The sequence below is a fragment of the Pseudomassariella vexata genome (assembly GCF_002105095.1).
Source record: "Pseudomassariella vexata strain CBS 129021 chromosome Unknown BCR38scaffold_1, whole genome shotgun sequence".
Taxonomy (NCBI): Eukaryota; Fungi; Ascomycota; class Sordariomycetes; order Amphisphaeriales; family Pseudomassariaceae; genus Pseudomassariella; species Pseudomassariella vexata.
The window spans coordinates 1572684-1595652 of NW_024467956.1; the positions used below are offsets into that span (position 1 = coordinate 1572684).

Here is a 22969-nt window from a genome sequence, read left to right on the forward strand (position 1 = left end):
GCTCACGCCAGATCCCTTTGATAACACTACACATTATTCACTCCGCAGCTCGAACGACGAAGGTGGAATTACGTATCGAGTTGATGAAATTGGGGTCGAAACTTGAATCCAATCACCCCTTCTGTGATTGATCTTAAGTCAGGGTTTATATCTCCAATGTCGATGAGCGACGACCCAGCTGGTTGATATAGAGTCACAGCCATCCCGTACCGAACCGTCCATGGCTTCCACATGATTGACAAAGTCGTCATGTTGACACCATGCAGCCTCGTCGAGAGCCCCCCACCAAGCCTGCGTATGACATTTCAGTTGAGCGATGACCGTCATGTGCACTTTCATCATTGGATCGTGCGAGGTGGGGGGTTACATGGCCGTCATTTGCTGCTGATGTGCGAGTAGACTGTGACTCTGCATTGCCCATCCATCCATCGTGTCGTTCCTTCCAAAGTGCACGATTTGCCACTGCTGCTCTTTGGGCAAACTGTAAGGCTGAGTCATGTAGATTGAGTGGCGCAAGGCTACAGTCTGACTAACTACGCCCAAGAACATTGCTTGGCGCATCATATGATCCCGCTTAGCTCCATTCTATTTGATATGTCGCCGGCCTTGTCTCGGGTCGACTGTTGCAATGGAATTTGCTGCGCGTCCGATGTCGTGTTGCACTCAGCCTCACCATCCCTCGGTTTCCAAAAGTTGTTGGCATCCCATCTCGTTCACGGTACCCATCTACTAAGAGTCCTTAATTTGAGTGTATCCTTTGAGGAAGAAAACCAATACCCGCAGAAGTACAGCTATGCTGCCAGCACCTAATGGCAACTGAGGGTAGCAAGTGCTGTTTGGAGGCCGCATGACATCGAATTGGCTGTTTGTCCCATTCCAACGCCCACCCAGCGCATTTTGTAGAAGTCAACAACTTTCGTGCGAGGCTGTCTTAATAGCTGTCCCCCTTTCAAGCACCTGGCGAGCGTTGAAGGTGACCTTGAAGCGCAGAAACAGTTTTGCGAGATGTTACACATCAGCCCACCGCATTCATCTACCTGCTTTGCATATGGCTATACTCCGTATCTCCAACGACCAAATCTTCAATCCAACCTGATGTGATGCAACTGACCAGTAATCACCAATTGTCACCTGGAAAGAACCGGGTTAGGATGCGGAACATGATCTGCTAAACCTGCTACTTAACTTGTCTCAGCTATGCAGTGACTACTCTCAGAGGCTGGGAGAATCCAATGCGGTCGTTATCACGGCGTAGTGAAAATTGAAGTTCACTTGCGTAACGGTCATCAAGTGGAATGATAACAGCGGCTCATAACGACTTATAGCGTGGGATCGTTCACCGATGAGGACGCCATGGCAGGGACTAGTTGAATCCCTATCAGTATAGCATTGCCCCGTATGGCAGGTGGAGGACTTTACTTACGGTTCATCTGTGGACATACTGCCTGCTTGCATTGGTGATGTCGGTGCCCAGGATTAGCCCCTGTCGCGAATCTTCCGATTGGGCCAAGTTAGCGACAACCCCAAATCGATGCCTTGAGTAACTCGCTGATTCCTCGGCACAATATATAAGAGTGTTTGATGATTGTTCTACCCGGAGCTAGTATACTCTTTGTTGTCGATTCCAGCATATATAATTTTTAAAAAGAATTAGGAAGTGTTACAGGGCGAAATACCAACCTTGAATATAGTTAGATTATAATATTGTTAATAACCGGCTAACTTGTCAACTAAATGATATATAGTCTCAGTTGGACTTCGACTTAGTCACCATATGCCTTGTATTCAAGTTATGATCGTGGTTGGAGGCGGCGAGACGTGTTTCGGGATCTCCCATTGCGGCAGCCAACAAGAAGAGCAGAATGGACGAATAAAACTACGTCAACCATCTGAGCGCATCGGGCTTGTTATCCCAGAAACTGGACATTATGTTGACTTATCATGGTTAGCATTGGCTCAGAGTAAACATGCGATATGAGCAAGTGTGAATAAACGCCGTTGTGGTACCTAGCTTAAAGGAACAAGTTCCCAACTTGAGTTGCTTAGGAACAAGCCGAACAGGCCCGCTTTTGAGTGACAAACTCGATTGCATAGGGGTATTGTCCAAGTGAAGCAGAATACGAACCAACGCATTACCTTCATCGTCCGTCCACTTTGCCTGGGCTCCACATGGAATCATCGCCGGCTGCAGCGGAGTGTTGTCTTCTCCTTCATCGGATCTCGTATTGTCACTACGAACCAATCTCATCTTCCGCAGATCCTCATCCAAGTCCCCCCAGTTCCACCAATTGGTGAACACTGCACGGCGATCTTGGGAAAGGGCCAGGTCGTACTTTTCACCCGCTATGGACCGTCTCTGTTCAGCCACCGACGTATTATAGCCGCGAAAGATCCTATTTCAACTGCTAGCGGCCAGATAGGCCAAACCCTCATACCCAGGTGGGATCGTCGCGAATGGGACCTCGGGCTTCTAGTCGTCAGAGTTTGGCCGCTAAGTTCTCGTGCATTGAGTCAGGACGGCGAGGGGGTCTCCAAGGGGGTGTGCAACACGGTCATGACCTTGGGCCTTCACGAGGACATGGTTTGCCGCGTTGCGTTTGGTGATGAGCATTTGTGATGTGCAGAATGTGAGTGGCTCATTCTTGGGAGGCCACGTATGTCTGACGTTCATGGTGAGAGTAGGAGAGGTGGATTTGGGATACGCGGTCTTTGCCTCAGAGAGAGAGAGAGAGAGAATGATCTACTGCGTAATGCCCTTGATGGTCTAGCATAGGATACACTGAAAGTTGGTCCCGACATTGCCATTGTCCTGGTGCGCCAGTTCGGCGTCAATGGAAGTGTTGTTTACCTATTTTCGCAGTCTGCTAACCTACTTGGCGGTTTAATGTCCCTTCTACGGAATCTCATAATGTACGACAAGCTTCGGTAGTTTGCTTAGCCAGCGATTGTCATGTCCGCGGAATAGAAGACAGTTCCGGTCTTTCGAGTCGCGGTGGTCAGGTGATGACCAGTTCTACGAGAACTGAGAACCACAATTAATAGTACAGTATCTAATATTCTATATTCCTGACCGCCGATTTGTTATACACCCTATGTTACAAGTTCCTTTGTTCCTTATTACTCCTTGCCATTGCGGACAATTTCAAAGTCCTGATCCGACTTTCTAGAAAGTTCCTTCTCTACCCAGGAAGAAATACAAGCCGCTGCATCAACAGCACTATCTAGGTGCAATTGGAAGAAACCCTGTAGCTGAGACGGAGTGAAAGTGTCCTCCGGGATCTCCGTTGCGAATTTAGAGGCGAGACTCCGGACTTCATGAATATCAAGCTGCCGCGGGACCTCTTGGCCTGCAAGATCCTTTTTCTTCCTAGGCAACCGGGGTTGGCTGTCCAAGTCGATTGCAAACATGCGGACAAACATCTGCTCAGCTGATTTCTGGCTAATATAGCTGAGGAAAATCTTCATATCGACACGACCAGGGCGGACTAATGCGCTGTCGAGCTGCTCCGGCCTGTTCGTCGTCATTATTACGATGCGGCCCTCTTGCGAGCCAACGCCGTCCAGCACATTGAGAAGACCAGATAGGGTGCAGTTGGACCTCCTATTACCGTTTTGCTCACTTTTCTCTGTTTCGCGCTCTACCCAGACAGCGTCAATGTCCTCGAGAAGGACGATGCATTGTGGGGGCACTTCCAAGAACATTTGCTCCAAATCCGCATCGGACGCGATGCTGGGGATGTTTACCTCGTAGAGGTCCAGTCCGAATTCCCCGGCGAGGGCAGTGGATAAGGAAGACTTGCCCGTACCTGGGGGCCCATAAAACAAGTATCCCCTGCGGTAGGGCATACTGCGAGTCTGGTATCTCCGCTGCGTCTTGGGGTCGAGATAATTCTTGATGTCGGCAAGGAGCTCTTGTTTAACTTGCTCGTCAAAATGGACCGTTTCTAACAGGCGGATGGGCTTGCGCGACTTGGGCTTCCAAGACATGCCATAGCGATCCCGAGAGTATACGATGACGAAGAATTGTGTCTGCCTATCTGCAAACTCGCGGCAAGTGGTCATTAGCCTCCTAATGGGCTCTACTGAGCGGCCGAGACAGCTGATAGTCAGCTCCTCTCCGCCAATGCCGTCGTAAGTTGGATCGCCCATGGAGGCACTGAAGCCATCGAGTATTCGTGTAATCATGAACAAATTCCCCTGGTGCCAGAACCACGTCGTCTTCCAGTGAGGGCAGTACTGGACGGCACGGCGCGTCTTCTTGAGTGCGGCCGCGCGATCCGCACCATTCCGTCCAACTTCGGTACGGGCCGTCAGAAACCTGATATTTTGGGGCTCGATGACGTTGGACAGGACCCAATTGACGACATTCCGGTTCAGAGGGTCACCGCCTGGGATGGTCACGGAGGCGATGAAGAACCGCCTGATCCAGCCATAAGCGTGGCGTCCGATGTGTTGCACGAATCGCCAGGCTGCAGGGGCAGCGCCTGCGATGGTGATAATAGAGCCAAGGTGAGTGATGTCCAGTTCCAACCAGCGGCCGATGACGGCCCTCATCACACCAAGGCCATGAGTCCAGGGGTCGTGAAGGGTGTGGCATGCCGCCCCTGCGGCGTGGAACGGCTGCGACATGGCGGGTTTTGGTTGGCTCCCAGATTAGGGGTTAGCCAACGCCGTGGCTGCGCTTCTCAGGCAGTCGTGCGACCTACTGATGAAACATATTGAAATGAAATGGATGTATCAGAACAGATTGAAGGAATGACAAGAATTGAAATATAGGAAAACTGTTGATTTGACTGCTGAACGTGTCAGCAACAGCTCAGTAACAGCTGAAGTTTAAATTGGGCAAATAGGAGTTTTCTCCTGCCCAGGCCAGACCCACAGGCACAGCCACAGTTTCTCCCTGAGAAGCCTCAACAGCTTGTTTCACAGTCTGACGTCGGCCTGCAGACAATGAGTAGAACAGGATATATCCGAAGTAGCTTCAATAACTGGTGTGGATTCCTAGTTGTAAGCTTTTCCAGTTAGTTATAGAGTGATTTCATGAGCGGCTCGATACAATTGCCGAAGATAGTAATCTGGCCAATCGTGGCTGCTGAAGTCGGATGCTTCAATCAAATTTGGAGGGAATCCTGAATGGTTCTTGAATGCCTATGCCGTGGGAGACCATGTCGTGTCCCATTGCATACATCTTCTGCTGGCTGCTTTTACCTGTGGTGGTAGGGGTGGCTTTCCTCCGCCCACACTGGATCAGGGGAGCTCAGCTGCGAACTTCAGTATATATGCAACGGCATTTCAAACTGAACGCCAAGTGGCATTAAGTGGTTGTCGAAGACTTTAGTTCCTGTCAAATATAGAAGGCTGCAACATCGACGGCTGTGGTGTGATCTAACGATACTAAATTGGCGACGCCTCCGCAGAGCTCCGGCATTTATATTGAGCTGCAGTGCCAGTGCAACCCAAAACCGGGATCCGCGTGCTTTGCATGTCGTCTCAAAGCAAACCATGTACCGACAGATCTGTTTAAGCTTTCGAGGTCTGCAAATCGGATGCTGTGACTATTCAGGCCTATATCATTCTGCCTGTACGTAAATAATGGGTGCTGTATATACCCATGCCATATACCAATGCTGCTGCTACCCAGAGAGGAAAACAGGCCAAAATAAGAATCCTTATATCATTGGGAATACCCGCGTCGCTGTTGATGATTCCAGTTCCTTTCATTTGGTCTTGCTGGTTGTCGATACTGTGGTGTCACCAGCCTTGGTTAAGTAGGTAGGCAATTTGAAGCAACCAAACTTCGATTTCCATCTCTACGTCCTTTTATGACTCCGAAAACATCAACCTAGATATTGAGTAGCTAAAATTCATTCCTTTGGTACACTCGTTCAACACCGGGTATCACCGGTGCTCAAGTGTCGCATCATAACCTTCAGTAAGTCGATGAAGCTCCTGGTCCAGATGCTTCTTGGTACCACAATATTGAAGGATGGTGGTTCAATCCTTCAATCATTTTCTTGCGACAGCGATGCTGCAGCACAATTCGTCAAACAATGAACCTGCTTACGGGGGCTAAACAACCGCGGCCGCGTAATGCCATCAGCTCGTGTCCGGTAATGTTTTGGCCAAGCGGCCTCATGAACAAACTGCCACTACCGGTTCAGCACCCTTTTACATATTCATTTTTAACACTCAAGTCATCATAATTATCAACCCACACTTACTGACACGTAGACTACTCTTGTTTCCAACCACAAACTGATTAAACACCTAGCTGCTCACTTGATTATCGAAAACATGGGGGTCTCTACCTTCGTCGCCATCATGGCGTTTCTTCTCGCTCCGACGCTGGCCATTCCACAACAAAGCAGCGTAGCAACTTCGAGCAAGACGGCCTGTACCACCGGGACTCGTATCGTGACCGCCGGCTACACCATCAACTTCGCTAAAGCGACGCCTACCGTCGACAGTTTTAACGGCAAGGCATACCAGCCCGACCCAACGTGGGCGAGCAAGCACGTCATGGGGACTGATGTAGGTTTCCTGTTCCCCCTTTTCCAATGGGCCGCTGATTCAGACACAACAGACCTACGGAGTCGGACTCCCCGTCGAATCCGGCTTCGCCTATGCCCAGTTCAAGTGCCAGTACAAGTGTAATTCATACCGGGGCTCCAGTTTCTTCGTGAATTACGGTAGGTGATTATTGCACTTGATAGCCATAGTGAGTACCATGAGCTGATTTCGCACTATTTAGAGGGGCCTGCTAGCCGTATCGGATCGCATTGCGCCTGCTACGATGATCTGTAAGTACCCAACGTAAATGAAGGGTTTGTTCTACCGTTGCTGACGAAGCTTATAGTCTGGATCCAGACACGTTCGTTCAGGGGAACCAGACCGTTGTTGGTGCCTGGAATTCGATATGCGATTTCTGCTGGACCTGTCAGGATGAATAAGCGGAGGGGAGTTGCCAGGGGAAGTTGAGGAATGTATGGACGAGACATCGGGTATTGGGTTGAGAAACTGTCAGACAGCCTGTCCTGACGGAAACAATGAGCTTATTTCGTTGTATTATGTGGGTTTATATGTATGAATAATCCACTCTGTAGTCAGATGTGAACAGAGGCAAGGGATGTTTAACATAAACGCTCTTTACCCTTAACACAACTCAATGACTGTAGGTGCTCCGTCAAAGTTCCGCCAGCTGTAAGGAAAGAGCTCAGAGACAAGACCTACAATAAATCAAACATTTACGAACTGATCAAGCTGTAAATTCCGAGGCACTTAGATAACTGCTGGGCTACGCTACACACTCTAAGTTGTAATATGTGCTGCAGGCGATAGATGGTGCGGTCATATTCATATCCTTTTCACTTTGATATAGTAGCTTCTAATATGGTATGTAGGACTATGCTTCAAAGGAAATCACTTGCATTTTTCGCAAAGACCAGGAGTTCATCCATAGCCAAAACTCATTACATTCCCACATAGTCCGAATACACAAGGCATTGACTTCAAAATCACGTCGTGCCATTTTGGAAAGCACATACTTCCATCAGAAATGCACTTTCCTTTTAATCAGGGCCATAGGTTCTTCCCGCAAAGCCTTGATGGCCTCACGCGCAGACATAGGCCAATTTGGCTCTTCTCCTGTCCTCTCAGCTTCCTGCAAGTATGCATTCTCGGCGTCAAGCTTAGACGAACACACCGTGTATACACCGTCTTCAGGCTCTTCATCGCGCTCAGAGATGGGATACCCAAATTCCGTGGAGTTGTACGTAGACCAGAAGGCTGCTTGGTTGAGATGACGCGGAGGTCCTGGAAAAGGTGCCGCAGGGACGGGATCTCCCGGCAGAACTCCTTGATGTTATAATACGAGTGATTCCACCGACCAGTGAAGCCAACCTCTTAAGCGAGGTTAGTTTGCGCATTGTTTTGCATGCGAAACCATCCATGGGAGTTCTCAGACGTCCCGATCGAGATCAGTCAAACGTTTGAGACCAGCAATCTCGTTTTGTGCCCGCAAAGGGGGTATCCAGGTTGAACCGAGGCCAGTTCGGTCCAACAAAAGGGATATATGAAGGTTCAAATCCCATATCTCAAGATTCATAGATAGAGGGAAGGTCGCATAATGTGGATTATTTCACAAACTGTGTCGAAGTAAGAATGAATGCATCCAGTGCGCCTGCGCCAAAAAGTCATGTACACAACTACGTTGTAACAACAGTTTATCCTCGCAGTTGCCTAGTGTAAATAATTTTCAATGGTAGCTTGAATGAAATAAAGAGAACAAATGCAACTAGAGCCAGTAAATACTGAACGGCACTATCTTCGTTGCAAAGATACGATGGATGAGTGTGATAAACCAAACAACTAATTTCATAATATTAGACCAAAAGTGACGGAAAGAAAAACATGTAAAAGTTACAAAACTTACGAAATCCAAAAACTGAACTATTGCATGCAGCATCAAATTAAAATGTTTGCACGTTCTCCGGAGTGGGAGTCGAACCCACGGCCTGCGGATAACTTCGTAACAATTACAGTCCGTCGCTCTTCCAACTGAGCTATCCAGAGATGACTTGTTGAAAATCAGACCCATAATTATATATATATACGTAGATACTAAGTCTTCTGTGGGGCAATTGATAATCTTCGATATCTTTAGTGGGGATTCATTGACACACTGGGCGGATATTACACAGTAATAGTGGGGAACTAATAAAGCAATTTCAGGAACTGGGAGGATCGTTGTACGGTATACGGTATTAAGAGAACCATGGCTGAGGCGAGCGGTGGAAGCGGAGATTTATGGTACACAGAATTAGATGGTTAAAATTGGCTACAACCGATACCTTACGGTGGCTGTCACACAGAATTACGCGAAAGACTCATGGATCTCGGAATTGTCGCATGCCTAGCTAAGTATTCATACAAATGACTGGAGAAACCACGCCTCTATGACCCTAATGACCATGCAAAACCAAGCCTTGTTTTGCACGGCAGCCTTGGGGGGCACTCGTTACAAGTGTGCAACTTCCCTCAATCCTCAGAGCAGTCTAACGCTCTGGCTCGTAACAGCCACCAGCCATTACCAAATTCATTCTTGTAAACTGGACCTTGAGCACCGACGTTCGTTTGGTCGGGAATGCGCTGATTTGGTCGGGTGTGATCATGACCTCCTTTCCCTTCTTCTTGCCGGTGCCACTTCCGGTGGAGCCAGCACCACCAGTGACCCCTTGAGCAACGGTACTTGCAGCCTTTCCGTCCGCTCCTCCAGCTCCCGTAGCAGCCGCAACAATTGTACTATCGCCCCCTTCGACCTGTGCAGCAGCACGGGCTGCACCCTCGGCTGGCATCTCAACATCCCACACGCGGACAGTGTTATCGTGACCGCCGGAGACAAGAACGTTGCTCTCGACGCTGAAGCCAAGTGACCAGATGCCACCGCGGCCATGGCCACGACAGCGCTTGATACGCACAGCCTTGGCAATGTCCCAGAGGAAGATATTGCCGCCTACATCAGCGGACGCCAAGATTTTGCCATTGGGGGCGCACTCAAGTGCGGTGATCGAGTCAACGTGGCCAGTGAAAACACGAACACATTTGCCGCTCGCGACGGACCACATGCGGATTGATTTGTCGGCTTCATCAGAAGCCGAGAAGACATATGTGCCGTTCGAGTGCCAAGTCAGTGCTGAGATAGAGGTATCGTGTCCGACGAGGAGACGCTGCGCTGATGCGTGATCTTGCGACCAGATGCGAACTGTCTTATCCCAACCGCCGCTCGCAAAGTAGTGACCATGGGGGCCCCAGGAAAGGTTGAAGACAGGACCATCGTGGCCCTTATAGATGCAAAGACAGGACCAGACCTCGAGAGACCAGAGCCGGACTTGGCCATCAGCCGAGCAGGATATGAGAAGCTTGGCGTCTGTCTCAGGCTGCGGACCATCTTCGTAGATGTTATGATCCAGATTGGTGATTGAATCCGAGAAGGCGACGCTGTAGACAGGACCAGAGTGGCCGATCAGCTTGCGATTATTGACCTTCAGGTCTTTCTCCGCCGGCAATCGAGATTGAAGTGGCTTGCCATCGAGAGACCAGACGCGGATGTAGGAGTCAGTAGTGCCGACGGCGACAAGTTGGTTATCCTTGGAGAAGTCCATGCAGGAAACACTGCTTATATCAGCAAGATATTCAATTTGACAGTGGTGTGTATGCTCTTGACATATGAACTTGCACGTAGTCTTGATCAAACTTACCTTCCTTGAGCATTGTGGATGGTGAACATGCAAACCGAGACGCTGGGGCCAACACCGCCAGTGCGACCTTCAATTCTGAAGCGGTCGCGATTCTCGCGCACCTTTTGAATCTCCATGACGACATCTCTGGCGCGTGAAGGTGGATAGGGTATATCGGTTCGTTGGGGCGAATCAGCAGATTCCTTCTTAATGGAATGTATATCGTTGAACTCGTCCACAAGAGTACGCGTTCCGTCGCGTGTTGGGTTGATTTTGTCCTCCTCTTCAAGCTCTGCCAAAACATCAGCTCGCAGGTCGGGATCAATTGGCAGTGGCCCAAGTTTTAAGGCTGCAGCGTTGTCGAGTACTTCTCGATTGGAGACACCTGTTCTGGTGACTGTTCCCGGGATGCCTTCTTGGGCATCGATGTCATCTAGCTCGAGGTTTCGAGCTCGTCGATAGATGGCCTCAAAGCTGAATGGTTCAATAGGCCCACGTTCGACTGCATCCACCTGACAACGGTCGTTTAGTATCTGCTGGACAAGATCGCCACCTTGGTCCTTGTCCCTCTCCAGGAAGTTGAATAAGGTCCCAGTCACGAACTGATTCAAGGGGATACGATACTTGTTCTCGAGGTACAAGGTTGCCATATAGTTATCCTTGATGTGGGCGGGAAGCGTGATGAGGGCTAGCTCCTTCAATCCATCGGCATGAAGATTCTCGAAACGGCCTCGAAGATCATCCATGAACTGCTTGCTGTCTCTGAGGTAGCCTTTGAACACGAGTTCGAGGTAAGAGTAAACGAATACAGGCCACAGGACTTTTGCAAGCTCAAACTGATCAAGGCATTAGCTACGCTCATTGTGGCCAAAATGATAACTTACCTTGTAAAGGTCGAGTGAGTTCTCCACCCATTTCTCGAGGTGCAGGAAGGCGCGCTTGTACTTTGTACCATCTAACTTTTCATTCTGAACAGCTCGACTGCCGTTTGTCTCAAGGTTGGCAACCTCTTGGCGGAAGATCTCTTCAGTGCGTTTATAACCTCTCTTTAGGAGGTAATCTGTGACCTGCGGATTCAGGGTTAGCTCATGACGCTTGTGAGCCGAGGGAATTGATGCTCCGATATAATCCAGAACGAGGATTCAGGGAGGGCAGTCAGTGTGACAAGTGGTCAACCGCTGATAGCAGTCTAGGGAGGGCAAGCACTCTAAGAGCAACGGCATCTGCTGTCCATACGGCAGGACATTCCTTTTCGTCTGGAAGGCAACTCTGCAGTTGGCAGACGTGTAGACAACCAGAAGTAAAGTGAAAGCGGCTAGATATTCTGACCATTGTTATTTCGCCAATATACCTACCAGATTACTGTCCACTCGTTCAAACGTATTCATGCACTCGCCGTACACGATGACTGGGGCTGACATCGTGACTCAAGTTGAATAGAAAACAACGGGAACCATGGACATCGTAGTGAATGAATGGTGGGTTGTGCACAAATGCAGCTACCCCCAATTGGAACAAGCGGAGAAGTTGTCGAAGTAGTGAAGGAAGCCCACTGGGATTCGGGATTGAAAGAAACCCTAAGGCAGGACGCGTTTGATTATCAACAAAAGGTACAACGTACTATTTGATTCAGATTTTGGTTGCTGCTGCTTGATGAATTCGCATTCGTTGTGCTCGAGCTTGGTCCTGTCGCCGCAGGGGCAGTTGCATGTTGCGGTTGGGGTGTGAAGGTGCTGGATGGCCCAGCACCAGCACTTGGAGGACCGGCATTTGACATCTTCCTGTCGGAAACTCAGACTGTATGTTATTTGGGGTGATCTGGTGTTCAATATCACCGTACTTCTGCCGTCTTGAAGTGACTCTCACTCGATACCCTCCACCGAGCCAAGCTGCAGCATATCGGCAGCACTCTTTCCAGGGAGGTAAAAAACGCGCCAAATATGTCTGGAGGAGGATGACAATAAAAAGTCCCAAATATAATTCGCTGATAGCAATTCACGGCGTTTATTGAGTAGACGCGATGCTCTCGTGATAAAACTGTTGATGTTGAGGCTGAAGTTGAGTTGAATAAGTTACAAGGTCAAAAATGCGCTAATCTAGCGGCTTGGCCAATCCCCACTGGTGTAGAAGCTGGGGTATCGCACGGGCCAGGGTTGGCTTCCAGCAGAACGGAGCAAACGCAAAACCGGCCTACTCGAACATTTGCCTTGTTCAAGCTCGAATGGCTCAAGGTGGAGGAAGTGATGGTGTGATTTAGGAGCAACTGATGGCGACACTTTATTGTGTTCCACTCCATCTTCGACCTAATCGATAAACTCTCCGACAGGTTCACAAAATGGACACGACCGAAGGCGACGGGAAGCAAGCTCCTTTTGTGCCATTCACCAAAGCTGAGCGCATACAACAACTGGGGCAAATCGACGAGGTTCGTTCGTCCGGGTGCCGTGAATCGTCTCGAGTGATCCACTGATCAAGGAACAGAGCATCGTTAGCCTCCTCCGCATCGTTGGGAAGTCAGCCCAGAGCATCGGCACGAAAGACACTCAAGGCGACACAGCTATGGATGGCTCTAGTACGCAATCTTTGGATGCATGCCAAGAATTGATCAACGAATTCTTTCGAACACTACACTCAGTTGATGTTAGAGTCAAGAGACAGATATGGGGTCTTGAGGAAGCGGGCATCATCAAACTCGGCAAGGGCGACGACGAAGAGGAAACGACCAAGACGAAAAGAAAGCCCCGACTGGAGCCAGACGGCGACGGGAAGATTGGAGGTCTCGATGCTGGCTACTTGAACTCGCGAAGCAACAAGGTTGAGAGGGAGATGGAAGCCGAGTTGTGGAAGCAGGCCGAGGGTTTCTTAAAGAGCACGCTTGAGAAGCATCAGGATAGCTGAGGGACACTTGGATGCTACCCATGTATGCGCAAAATCCTCTTGGTAATGAAGTCGCTGGTTGTTGTGAATCTGGTTCCCGCTCAGAGAGCGTACGGCATAATTCGTTACGTACATCTTCTGATATAGGGTTGCAACTCATGGGAGAGTATGGTTGCGAGGCATCATATGATGGAGTTGAAAAGGCTTGACATGTTTGTGATATGGCATTGTGACTACGGAAGCATTAGGCGGTGCTACTGCGTAAGGATTTGCTAGGAGATTCATTTGAGCCAGAAGTCCTCATATTTGCTTTTCGGACTGTTCTGGTTGACCAACCAGATGGACAACACATATATTGACGAGGGACCAAAAGCGAATTCAGAAATACAGCAGATTCGCAATAAAGAATCTAACGATTTTTGACACAGCTTTGGTATAAAAAACATGTGCTGTGTTGAAGTAAACATTCAGGTGCATGGTGGAGGATCGCTAGGCTACCATCAATACAGTCCCGGCCGCAGTTTTAAAGTCGGCAGTGTCAGCCGCAATCCGCTGACCAGGCCCAAGCTCTCCCACTACAACCATCACATTCGACGACGACAGCTCATGTCACCGTTTGGGGATTGTTTAAAGCCCGCATACCTTTAATATGGACTTGGGAGAAGCAGGCGACTCGCCTTGGGGCGGTGTGTTCCACTTCCTAGACATTATTTTGTCGTCTCGGTCCATCCGTACTGACGAAGCCTATCGCAGATGTCCCTTCGCAATCATCAAAACCTCCCTTTGAGCAAGATGGTACTGCAATCGCGGTCGAACTATAAAGGAAAATGCTAATTACAGACGACGTCCAGATTCGGTACTCAAATTGCAAGATGCGGAGTCCTCCCAGTCATTGCAAACGTCAGTGAAGTCATCAACGACCCGTGGCCCGCGAAAGCCAGTCCGCCGCCTCCAGGCTCAACCAACGACTCTCCAAGCCGACGACCCCTTGGGCCCATTGGGACCCTTGGGGGACAATGCTACACCTGGAGCAATTGCGCAAGCCGACGAGCCGCCTGTCCCACCACAAAAGGAACAGATGGTGATCCGGACGACGATGCCTCAATCTGCGCAACGTCGAGCCGGGCCGCCTGATCCCCATAACGTCGACAACGATGAGTACGATCGACCCACGGGTCCTCGCGCGCCGCCCCCGGTCCAAGCTGCCCAGGCAAGTCCCATTCGAACCAGCAACCAGCCCAGTATCAGTCTTGAGCAGGCTGCTAAGCCGAGCTTCCATATCACGGTGGGAGACCCACACAAGGTCGGGGATCTGACAAGCTCACACATTGTCTACTCTGTCCGCACAAAGACGACGTCGAAGGGATATAGGCAGCCTGAGTTTGAGGTGAAGCGAAGATATAGGGACTTCTTATGGCTGTACACCACGATGCATGGCAATAACCCAGGTGTCGTGGTGCCGCCGCCTCCCGAGAAGCAAGCTCTAAACCGATTCGAGAGCAACTTCGTCGAATCCCGCCGCGCCGCTTTGGAGAAGATGCTCAATAAGATCGCAGCCCACCCCACGTTGCAACATGACCCTGATTTGAAACTCTTCCTCGAGAGCGAGTCTTTCAATATTGACGTCAAGCACAAGGAACGCAGAGAACCAATTCCTGGTGAGAGTAAGGGCATACTCGGTTCGATGGGTATCAGCGTTGGAACCAGTAGCAAGTTTGTTGAACAGGATGATGCGAGTCTATCCTCCCCCACGACATGGACGTACTTCCGGCTGACTGGTATAGTGGTTCCACGATCGCCGTGTCTATCTGGACGCTCTCGAGAACCAACTCAAAGCCTTGCTCAAAGCCATGGACACAATGGTGATCCAGCGCAGGGCCATGGCCGAGTCGGCAGGCGATTTCTCTGCCTCCCTGCATGCTCTATCCACCGTCGAGCTGTCTCCCGCTCTCTCGGGACCCCTGGATGCACTTTCGGAACTTCAACTCACGATTCGTGATGTCTATGATAGACAAGCTCAACAGGACGTGCTTACATTTGGCATCATAATCGATGAGTACATTCGACTGATCGGTAGCGTCAAGCAGGCGTTCCAGCAGCGACAGAAGGCCTTTTATTCTTGGCACAACGCCGAGTCGGAGATGCAGAAGCGCAAGGCCACACAGGACAAGTTACTTCGCCAAGGCAGGTCGCAGCAGGACCGTCTCAACCAAGTTGGCGCAGAGGTTGCAGATGCCGAGCGCAAGGTCCACCAAGCCCGGCTTCTGTTCGAGGATATGGGTCGTTTGATGCGGGCTGAGTTGGACCGATTTGAGAGGGAGAAGGTAGAAGACTTCAAGTCTGCCGTTGAGACATTTCTGGAGAGCGCTGTAGAAGCACAAAAAGAGGTTCGTATCAATTAGAGCTTCCTAGAATCGCAACTGTACGAACTAACACTTTTGAACAGCTCATCGAGAAATGGGAGACGTTTTTGATGCAACTGGATGCTGAAGATGACGAGACGGTATTCTACCGGCCACCAGTTATTCAGACTGATGATAACAAGGGTCGTGGAGACACAGCTGTTGATAGGGCCAGGGCCCGGATCCACGAAGACTCGGATTAAGGCATGATGACTTCACAGAAGCATATGTAGTAAAAATATCCTGTCTCGGTCTCATCTTGAGGCCAAGTATTTCAAGTCGGTTGCCATTGACCGACGTGGGCTTCAAAAAGGAGGAACTGGTCGACGATGGAAACCTTGGACGCACCAGTCATTTCCTTGCGCACCAAGGGAGACCAGCCCCCATTTTAGACATGCTGAATTGGTATGTATACATATTGAGTTGTACATATGATATAACAACGAGGCCCTTCTATTCCACTTCGTAGACCACACCTCACCGTACAGCTGCCATGCATTTGACTACTTCAAATTCGTATCAAGCCACTCTGTGGAGCGACAAGAGCACCGTATGCCACAAATTTGGGCACCCATAGATGCGGAAATTACTCCCGTCCCCGTAATGCATGATGCGCTTGGAGAGCCTACTTCTTGCCCTTTGTCCGTCCCTCGTATTCTGACGCATTCCGGCCATGGTACCCCGATATCAAATCTCCCAGTGCATCCACACTCTTCGGTTGCCTTCCATCCGTATCCCAAGACTCCTCCTCAGGCCCATTCTTCTGTTTCTGTTGCGGCTGCTTCTCTTGCGCGCCGCCCAAAGCCGCATCGCTGTCCTCCTGTTTGGCGTCCCACCCGCGTCCAAAACGTTCTCTGAAGGCAGCCAGCTTACCGGCCTCGTCTACCTCAACGTTCTTGAGGCTCTTCTCGCTCGGGTTCCACAGCATGTGGTTCCGGCTGTCCTTGGACGGCTTGTACATGGCCAGCGGCGAGCTCGTGCGCATCGTGTATGTCGACCCGTCGCTCAGCTGCACTAGTTGTGTGAAGGTGTAGGGGCGCCGTGGGCGGCGAATTAGCGTCGCGTTTCGGGTTTGCGTTTGGATTTGGGGCGTACGGCTCGTAGTTTGAGGTGTGAGGGCTGAGGTGGAGGAGAGGAGGGTGGTTGGGCGGCGCGGGATTCTGGTCGCCATGGTTGCGTTTCTGTTGGGAAAGCTGCTGGATAGGCGGAAGGCCAGATAAAAGACGGTTGGGCGAGCGTGTCTCGATTCTGCGTTGAATGGCAGCGGGTTGTCGTGGGCTTGCCGTAGAAGCAAGCTCTCTACAATGGGTGAAGTATTGAAAAAAGATATGGTTGCGGAGTGGACCTCAAATACAGCTCTAAGTCTTATCGTTATCAGTAATAGCCGATGCCCCGCGCGGGTGCCAAATTTCTGGAGCTTGAATGCCGTCCCTTGCAGCTGCGAGTGACGTCTTGGGACTGAATTGCATTTCAATGTCTTCCAGATAATATTTATGACACTTCTAGCAGACAACGAGAAGTTGGACAATCGGATGTGCTTGCTCAGAAGCCATGAAGAAATTTTGCTCTTTGAAGCAGGCTCTCAAGTCCACTCGGTCTCGCAACAGCAGTCAAGATTTCTGCGCGCGTCGCGGAACTTCTGCGCCCTTCATCACACGATGTTATAGCGATGCGCCATGCAGTAGTATGTATTCTAAGAGCTCCCAATTGCCATGAACCGACCGTCTAATATCCTTTGACTTCCAGATATTGAAACAGAACCTCTTGCAGAAGAGAACCCACGTGTTGCACGACAGTCACCTTCAAGCCAAGCGCGTGAAGAACAGAATCACCGACGGCCGGTTCAGATACGAAAGACACGAGCACCCGACACACCAGAAAAATTAAAATACGCTACTCGAAATGAACTCCTTGCAGTAGACCCCGAAGAGTTCCGTATACTCATGCGCCATGTTCCCCATCCCGTCGTCGTCTTGACCTCTGTCTACTTTCCACCAGTGAGGAAAGCCGCATTGTATCCCCAGGAGACATCTCCAGAACCAGTTGATGAGATACCCGAGGATCCTGGTACGGATGAAGCGCACTCATCTAATCCATGGGTCTCCCAGGGAAAGACTGGGCTGAATGCCGATTCCCTTCTCGGAGCGATCAATAGGACATCAGCCGCCGCGGCCGGAGTTGATCCAGGCGGTATATCGAGAGCATCAAAACCTATTCCTCGGGCCATGACGCTCTCGTCGTTTACATCCTTGTCTCCATATCCTACTCCGAAGATCATCTTCAACATCGGGCTGCCCAGCCGTACATTCGATGCCATCCTTTCCTCTGGCCGCTTCAACATCCACGTGCTTCGCGATTCAGCCATGGGTGCACGTCTAGCACAACACTTCAGCCATGGCAATGCCACTCCCACAGGCCGTGGGAACTCTGGACACGATATGGGTGTTTTTGAGGGACTAGGCCAATATGGCGTCGGGGTTACCGGCTTGAGGTGGGTGAGGCAATGGGACATGTTGAACTCCCTAGACCCAGTATACAGGCCTATTGCCATGCTCAGAACTGCCAGAAGCCAGATGCCGGTGTTAAATGGGCAACCCGTGCTCTACGTGCTCAAATGTGCTATAGCGCGAGGACACCAGGATAAGCCTACCATTTTCAAGGTCGGAGGAGGTGACAATAAACATGCCATTGTCGTCGGCGACGTGGAGGGTTTCGTACCAGGCGAGCCCGACGAGAAGTTTGAACTCAAATCGCACGAGATAAGTCTGGCGTATGCGGATCGAGAATTTCGGACGGCAGCAAATCCCGTCGGCACGTTTGATAAAAACGAGGCAACCCAGCCCAGAAGGATGAAAATGGTGGGTTTTATGGGCAGCAATACAGATGAGGGCGAACCTTCAGCCAAGGCCGCCAAAATCAAGAAGAAGCAAAGGAAGCAAGAGTCGACTGGCACGAAACCCGGGAAGGAGACCAGTATCGACAGCCTGGGCCAGATCGACGAGGTAATGAACGACTCTGACTTCTATAAGCTGCTGGAAAAAATGTTCCAAGACCCTAGGAAATGATAGACTATGGCACAAAACGATAAAGGCGCGGGGCCGCATGTACATGCATATAGACTGTATATGAAGGGGGATCAATGTACAATACTGTACTAAGAATTATGGTGGATAGCAAGAGATCAGGGGAAGCGGCATTTTCGACGATGCCCAAACCAAAACCACGAAGTAACTCGCACACTGACTTTTATAATATTCAAAATCTATGGCAATTCGGGCATTCTCAGGTACAAAGTTCTGACATGTCCAGACCTTGACGTAGGCAATTGCATCGATGTAATGAGACAATTCGCATTGCAGCGCACCATGGCTTATACTCGCTTGCTGGCATGGGCTAGTAGATTATAGGAAGCCTCAATTTAATACCAGCCTCGAGCCGTCATAAATCATTCTGTCAAAACCTATGGCAACTTCGGTGTAGTACCAACATGCATGCGCATGCCTGCATAGCATTTCTGTAAGTCCCGAGACTTTTCCAACTGCCTCTTTATCTAACACATGAATTCTGGCGTACCTTCACCACGAAGCTCAAATTTTACGATCATGAACACCGAGAGCTGAACACCAAGAGTGAAAATTACCTTCTCAGTCGCAGTGGACAATATTTCGCCCGCGGCTAACGGGTGAGCTCCAGGCTATTAATCCTGGCTTCTAACCCTTGCCATGTAGAAGCAATATTTACCCAATGCTGAAGATCACCAAGTCATACTGGTATGGTAATTTCTGGGCATTGAAAGGTCAATCAACACTAACGCGTTTCCCGTAGCGCTTTCGTGAGACGCGGCCCCACTCAACGCCGGTGCGAATTCGAGATTCTGCCCCAGATAGTTGCAGTGTACACAATTTCAATTTTCATACGAGTCACAAGGCTCTCTGTATATCGTAAAAATTCCATGGGTGTACCAGAGCTATTGTAGAGGTACGGGTCCCGCAGGCAGTGGTGGGCAAGTTTGCCCTTTTATTATTGTGGACGAGACGAAGAGTTTGCTACAATTTTCAAGTACATCTGATACAGACATCACATTATATTTCAGCTAGTTTAGCTCCAGATAGTGATATACGAAGGGCTTCGTTTGCACCTACGTACCCTTTGACGAAGCAAGCCCATGATCATTTGAGTAAGCCCTGTACAGAGTACCTACGTCACCGCGGGAACGGAACACAGAACGACTTCGAAGTTCGAGCCCGAGCAGACATAGTGCCATAAACAGGTCCCATAATCAACCAAAAGGGATTGCATAGGCAACCATTCCACGATGTTCCACAGCTGGGTGTTCTTGTTGTAGGAGAATGATCTAGAAGACACTGACAAGGTATGTGCTCCCTCGAGGCGTTATGCTACCAATGTCTTTCACATGTGCCTCCCCACAAATGTCAAGAGGGGGCGGGGAGGGGACCCACATGCTCTCTAGCTGGAGGGGCAGCCGCAGTCGCATTTGGGAAGTTCGATGCAAGCGGCCTCAAACGACCTTTCAAACCGCGAGGCATTCTGTTTGACGTGCCTTTTACCGAGTGGTGTGCGGTTCGGCTTCAAAATCGAATTAGATTCACAGGACATAGTCACGGCTGGGAGCCTGTTCGACAAGGCGGAATGCTTAAGCTAAATGCTACCCGGACATTAGTAGCCAATCAGATCCTTTCAGCATGGTCTGTGCTCTTTCCCGTGGAGGTTTCCCTGGAAAGAGCGATGGAAGCTGATAGAAGATGCTAACTGCGTGGAAGGCACCTCAGGTTTTCTTAAATTATTGTTTGCGGGCAGACAATCCTCATTTTTTCATCTTCCACAACATCTTCAACTTCTCTTCTTGTAATCCTCCTACAGAGAACCTTCAGTCTAGCGTCTTCATTTCCACACACTACTGGTAAGTCTACAGTTCCCCTTGTAATCCATCAATCTCTCTGGTCCTGGTTGTAGAGCTCTTCGCTCCATAGCCTTGCGAGGCAGGCACCCTTTGGATCCCCCATAAGCGGTGCCTTGAGCTCAACACACCAGTCAGCAGAACTTCTCTGTTGTGCTCCTGCCATTGAAACTTTTATACCCTCCTACCTTGCATTTTCCGTCTTCGATCCCAAAAATCCTCGACAAGCACCCCGCCATCCCAACCAAGCGCCCAGCTAACAACCTGCCTTTTAGAAGCCGATTCCCTCCATACCATTCCCAAGATGTCTGAGACTTTCGAGTTCCAGGCTGAGATTTCTCAGCTCCTCGGTCTTATCATCAACACCGTCTACTCCAACAAGGAGATTTTCCTGCGAGAATTGGTGTCCAACGCCTCTGACGCCCTTGACAAGATTCGCTATGAGGCCCTCTCCGACCCCAGCAAGCTTGACTCGGGTAAGGACCTGCGCATCGACATTATTCCTGACAAGGTGGCCAAGACCCTTACCATCCGTGATACCGGTATTGGTATGACCAAGGCTGTAAGTTTCACACTTTTCATCCCCCACCCACATCATGGTCACATCATGCTAATTGCGACATGATAGGACCTCGTAAACAACCTCGGTACGATTGCCCGGTCTGGCACCAAGCAGTTCATGGAGGCCCTAACCGCTGGCGCTGATATTTCCATGATTGGTCAATTCGGTGTTGGTTTCTACTCTGCCTACCTTGTTGCCGACCAGGTGCAAGTCATCTCCAAGCACAACGATGACGAACAATATATTTGGGAGTCGTCTGCTGGCGGCACTTTCAGTATTAAGGCCGACACCGAGGGCGAGCAACTTGGCCGTGGTTCCAAGATGATTCTGCACCTCAAGGATGAGCAAATGGAGTACCTGAACGAGAGCAAGATCAAGGAGGTCATCAAGAAGCATTCCGAGTTCATCTCGTACCCTATTTACCTCCACGTCCAGAAGGAGACAGAGAAGGAGGTGCCCGATGAGGATGCTGAAGAGGTCGAGGAGACCGAAGGTGACGACAAGAAGCCCAAGATCGAGGAGGTTGACGACGACGAAGAGGAGAAGGAGAAGAAGAAGAAGACAAAGAAGATCAAGGAGACCTCCATTGAGGAGGAGGAGCTCAACAAACAGAAGCCTATCTGGACTCGCAATCCTCAAGACATTTCCCAAGAGGAGTACGCTGCCTTCTACAAGTCGCTGTCCAACGACTGGGAGGACCACCTCGGCGTCAAGCACTTCTCTGTCGAGGGTCAACTTGAGTTCCGCGCTATCCTATTCGTCCCCAAGCGAGCTCCCTTCGACCTGTTCGAGACCAAGAAGACGAAGAACAACATCAAGCTCTATGTCCGCCGTGTCTTCATTACCGATGATGCTACCGATCTCATTCCTGAGTGGCTCAGCTTCGTCAAGGGTGTTGTCGATTCTGAGGATCTTCCTTTGAACTTGTCCCGTGAGACTCTACAGCAAAACAAGATCATGAAGGTCATCAAGAAGAACATCGTCAAGAAGGCCCTCGAGTTGTTCAACGAGATCGCCGAGGATAAGGAGCAGTTCGACAAGTTCTACAGTGCTTTCTCCAAGAACCTGAAGCTCGGTATCCACGAGGACTCCCAGAACCGCGCGACGCTCGCCAAGCTGCTGCGCTTCAGTTCCACCAAGTCTGGTGACGAGCAGACCTCGCTCACCGATTACGTGACCCGTATGGCCGAGCACCAGAAGAACATTTACTACATCACTGGCGAGTCCCTCAAAGCCGTTCAGAAGTCACCATTCCTAGACGCCCTCAAGGAAAAGAACTTTGAGGTTCTTTTCCTTGTCGACCCGATTGACGAGTACGCCATGACTCAGCTCAAGGAGTTCGAGGGCAAGAAGCTCGTTGATATTACCAAGGACTTCGAGCTCGAGGAGACTGAAGAGGAGAAGAAGTTGCGTGAGGCCGAGGAGAAGGAGTTTGAGGACCTTGCTAAGGCCCTGAAGAACGTCCTCGGCGAGAAGGTCGAGAAGGTTGTCGTCAGCCACAAGCTTGTTGGATCACCTTGCGCTATCCGAACTGGCCAATTCGGCTGGTCTGCCAACATGGAACGTATCATGAAGGCCCAGGCTCTGCGTGACACCTCGATGAGTTCGTATATGAGCTCAAAGAAGACATTCGAGATCTCGCCCAAGTCAGCCATCATTAAGGAGCTGAAGAAGAAGGTCGAGACGGACGGTGAGAACGACCGCACCGTCAAGTCTATCGTCCAACTTCTTTTCGAGACGTCGCTGCTAGTTTCTGGATTCACGATTGACGAGCCGGCCGGCTTTGCTGAGCGCATTCACAAGCTCGTCTCCCTGGGCCTGAACCTGGATGAAGAGCCCGAGGGAGAGGTTGAGGAGGTGCCGGCGACTGCCGAGACTGCAGCCGCCGAGGCCGGTGACAGTGCTATGGAGGAGGTCGACTAAATGCTCGGAAGCATGGCACGGGAATTGAAAAGTTCTTTGGAGTTCAGGCTTG

General features: G+C 50.2%; 9 protein-coding genes and 1 non-coding gene across 10 annotated transcripts; 6 read left to right on the forward strand and 4 right to left on the reverse strand.

The window, feature by feature from the left end:
* Nucleotides 1-1774: 1774 nt before the first annotated feature.
* Nucleotides 1775-2617, forward strand: BCR38DRAFT_404427 (uncharacterized protein; the record flags this gene model as incomplete). Its single annotated transcript, XM_040857844.1, has 2 exons — nucleotides 1775-1944; nucleotides 2095-2617. 2 exons carry the CDS (start codon nucleotides 1775-1777, stop codon nucleotides 2615-2617), a joined length of 693 nt encoding a protein of 230 aa, XP_040720924.1.
* Nucleotides 2618-2995: 378 nt separating this feature from the next.
* Nucleotides 2996-4810, reverse strand: BCR38DRAFT_416493 (P-loop containing nucleoside triphosphate hydrolase protein). The gene has a single exon (XM_040859103.1). It carries the CDS (start codon nucleotides 4627-4629, stop codon nucleotides 3118-3120), a length of 1512 nt encoding a protein of 503 aa, XP_040720925.1. The 5' UTR covers nucleotides 4630-4810; the 3' UTR covers nucleotides 2996-3117.
* Nucleotides 4811-6294: 1484 nt separating this feature from the next.
* Nucleotides 6295-6950, forward strand: BCR38DRAFT_404429 (uncharacterized protein; the record flags this gene model as incomplete). The annotated part of the gene is made up of 4 exons (XM_040857845.1): nucleotides 6295-6531; nucleotides 6584-6689; nucleotides 6752-6800; nucleotides 6857-6950. The coding sequence occupies 4 exons, from the start codon at nucleotides 6295-6297 to the stop codon at nucleotides 6948-6950; spliced, it is 486 nt and encodes a 161-aa protein (XP_040720926.1).
* Nucleotides 6951-8485: 1535 nt separating this feature from the next.
* BCR38DRAFT_t37 lies at nucleotides 8486-8571 on the reverse strand. Its single transcript has one exon. It is a non-coding gene; the product is annotated as a tRNA-Tyr (tRNA).
* A 482-nt stretch (nucleotides 8572-9053) lies between these two features.
* Nucleotides 9054-11656, reverse strand: BCR38DRAFT_479832 (WD40-repeat-containing domain protein; the record flags this gene model as incomplete). Its single annotated transcript, XM_040863208.1, has 4 exons — nucleotides 9054-10170; nucleotides 10257-11071; nucleotides 11120-11302; nucleotides 11591-11656. The coding sequence occupies 4 exons, from the start codon at nucleotides 11654-11656 to the stop codon at nucleotides 9054-9056; spliced, it is 2181 nt and encodes a 726-aa protein (XP_040720927.1).
* A 914-nt stretch (nucleotides 11657-12570) lies between these two features.
* Nucleotides 12571-13133, forward strand: BCR38DRAFT_330567 (mediator complex, subunit Med11; the record flags this gene model as incomplete). The annotated part of the gene is made up of 2 exons (XM_040854978.1): nucleotides 12571-12660; nucleotides 12717-13133. 2 exons carry the CDS (start codon nucleotides 12571-12573, stop codon nucleotides 13131-13133), a joined length of 507 nt encoding a protein of 168 aa, XP_040720928.1.
* A 550-nt stretch (nucleotides 13134-13683) lies between these two features.
* Nucleotides 13684-15956, forward strand: BCR38DRAFT_416496 (vacuolar sorting protein). Its single transcript, XM_040859104.1, has 5 exons — nucleotides 13684-13798; nucleotides 13866-13907; nucleotides 13964-14844; nucleotides 14897-15499; nucleotides 15559-15956. The coding sequence occupies exons 1-5, from the start codon at nucleotides 13762-13764 to the stop codon at nucleotides 15715-15717; spliced, it is 1722 nt and encodes a 573-aa protein (XP_040720929.1). The 5' UTR covers nucleotides 13684-13761; the 3' UTR covers nucleotides 15718-15956.
* On the reverse strand, nucleotides 15957-16815 carry BCR38DRAFT_416499 (uncharacterized protein). Its single transcript, XM_040859105.1, has one exon. It carries the CDS (start codon nucleotides 16683-16685, stop codon nucleotides 16140-16142), a length of 546 nt encoding a protein of 181 aa, XP_040720930.1. The 5' UTR covers nucleotides 16686-16815; the 3' UTR covers nucleotides 15957-16139.
* A 250-nt stretch (nucleotides 16816-17065) lies between these two features.
* BCR38DRAFT_479836 (flavin reductase like domain-containing protein) lies at nucleotides 17066-18579 on the forward strand (the record flags this gene model as incomplete). Its single annotated transcript, XM_040863209.1, has 2 exons — nucleotides 17066-17198; nucleotides 17261-18579. The coding sequence occupies 2 exons, from the start codon at nucleotides 17066-17068 to the stop codon at nucleotides 18577-18579; spliced, it is 1452 nt and encodes a 483-aa protein (XP_040720931.1).
* A 2157-nt stretch (nucleotides 18580-20736) lies between these two features.
* Nucleotides 20737-22917, forward strand: BCR38DRAFT_479837 (Hsp90 protein-domain-containing protein; the record flags this gene model as incomplete). The annotated part of the gene is made up of 2 exons (XM_040863210.1): nucleotides 20737-20994; nucleotides 21061-22917. 2 exons carry the CDS (start codon nucleotides 20737-20739, stop codon nucleotides 22915-22917), a joined length of 2115 nt encoding a protein of 704 aa, XP_040720932.1.
* Nucleotides 22918-22969: the final 52 nt, after the last annotated feature.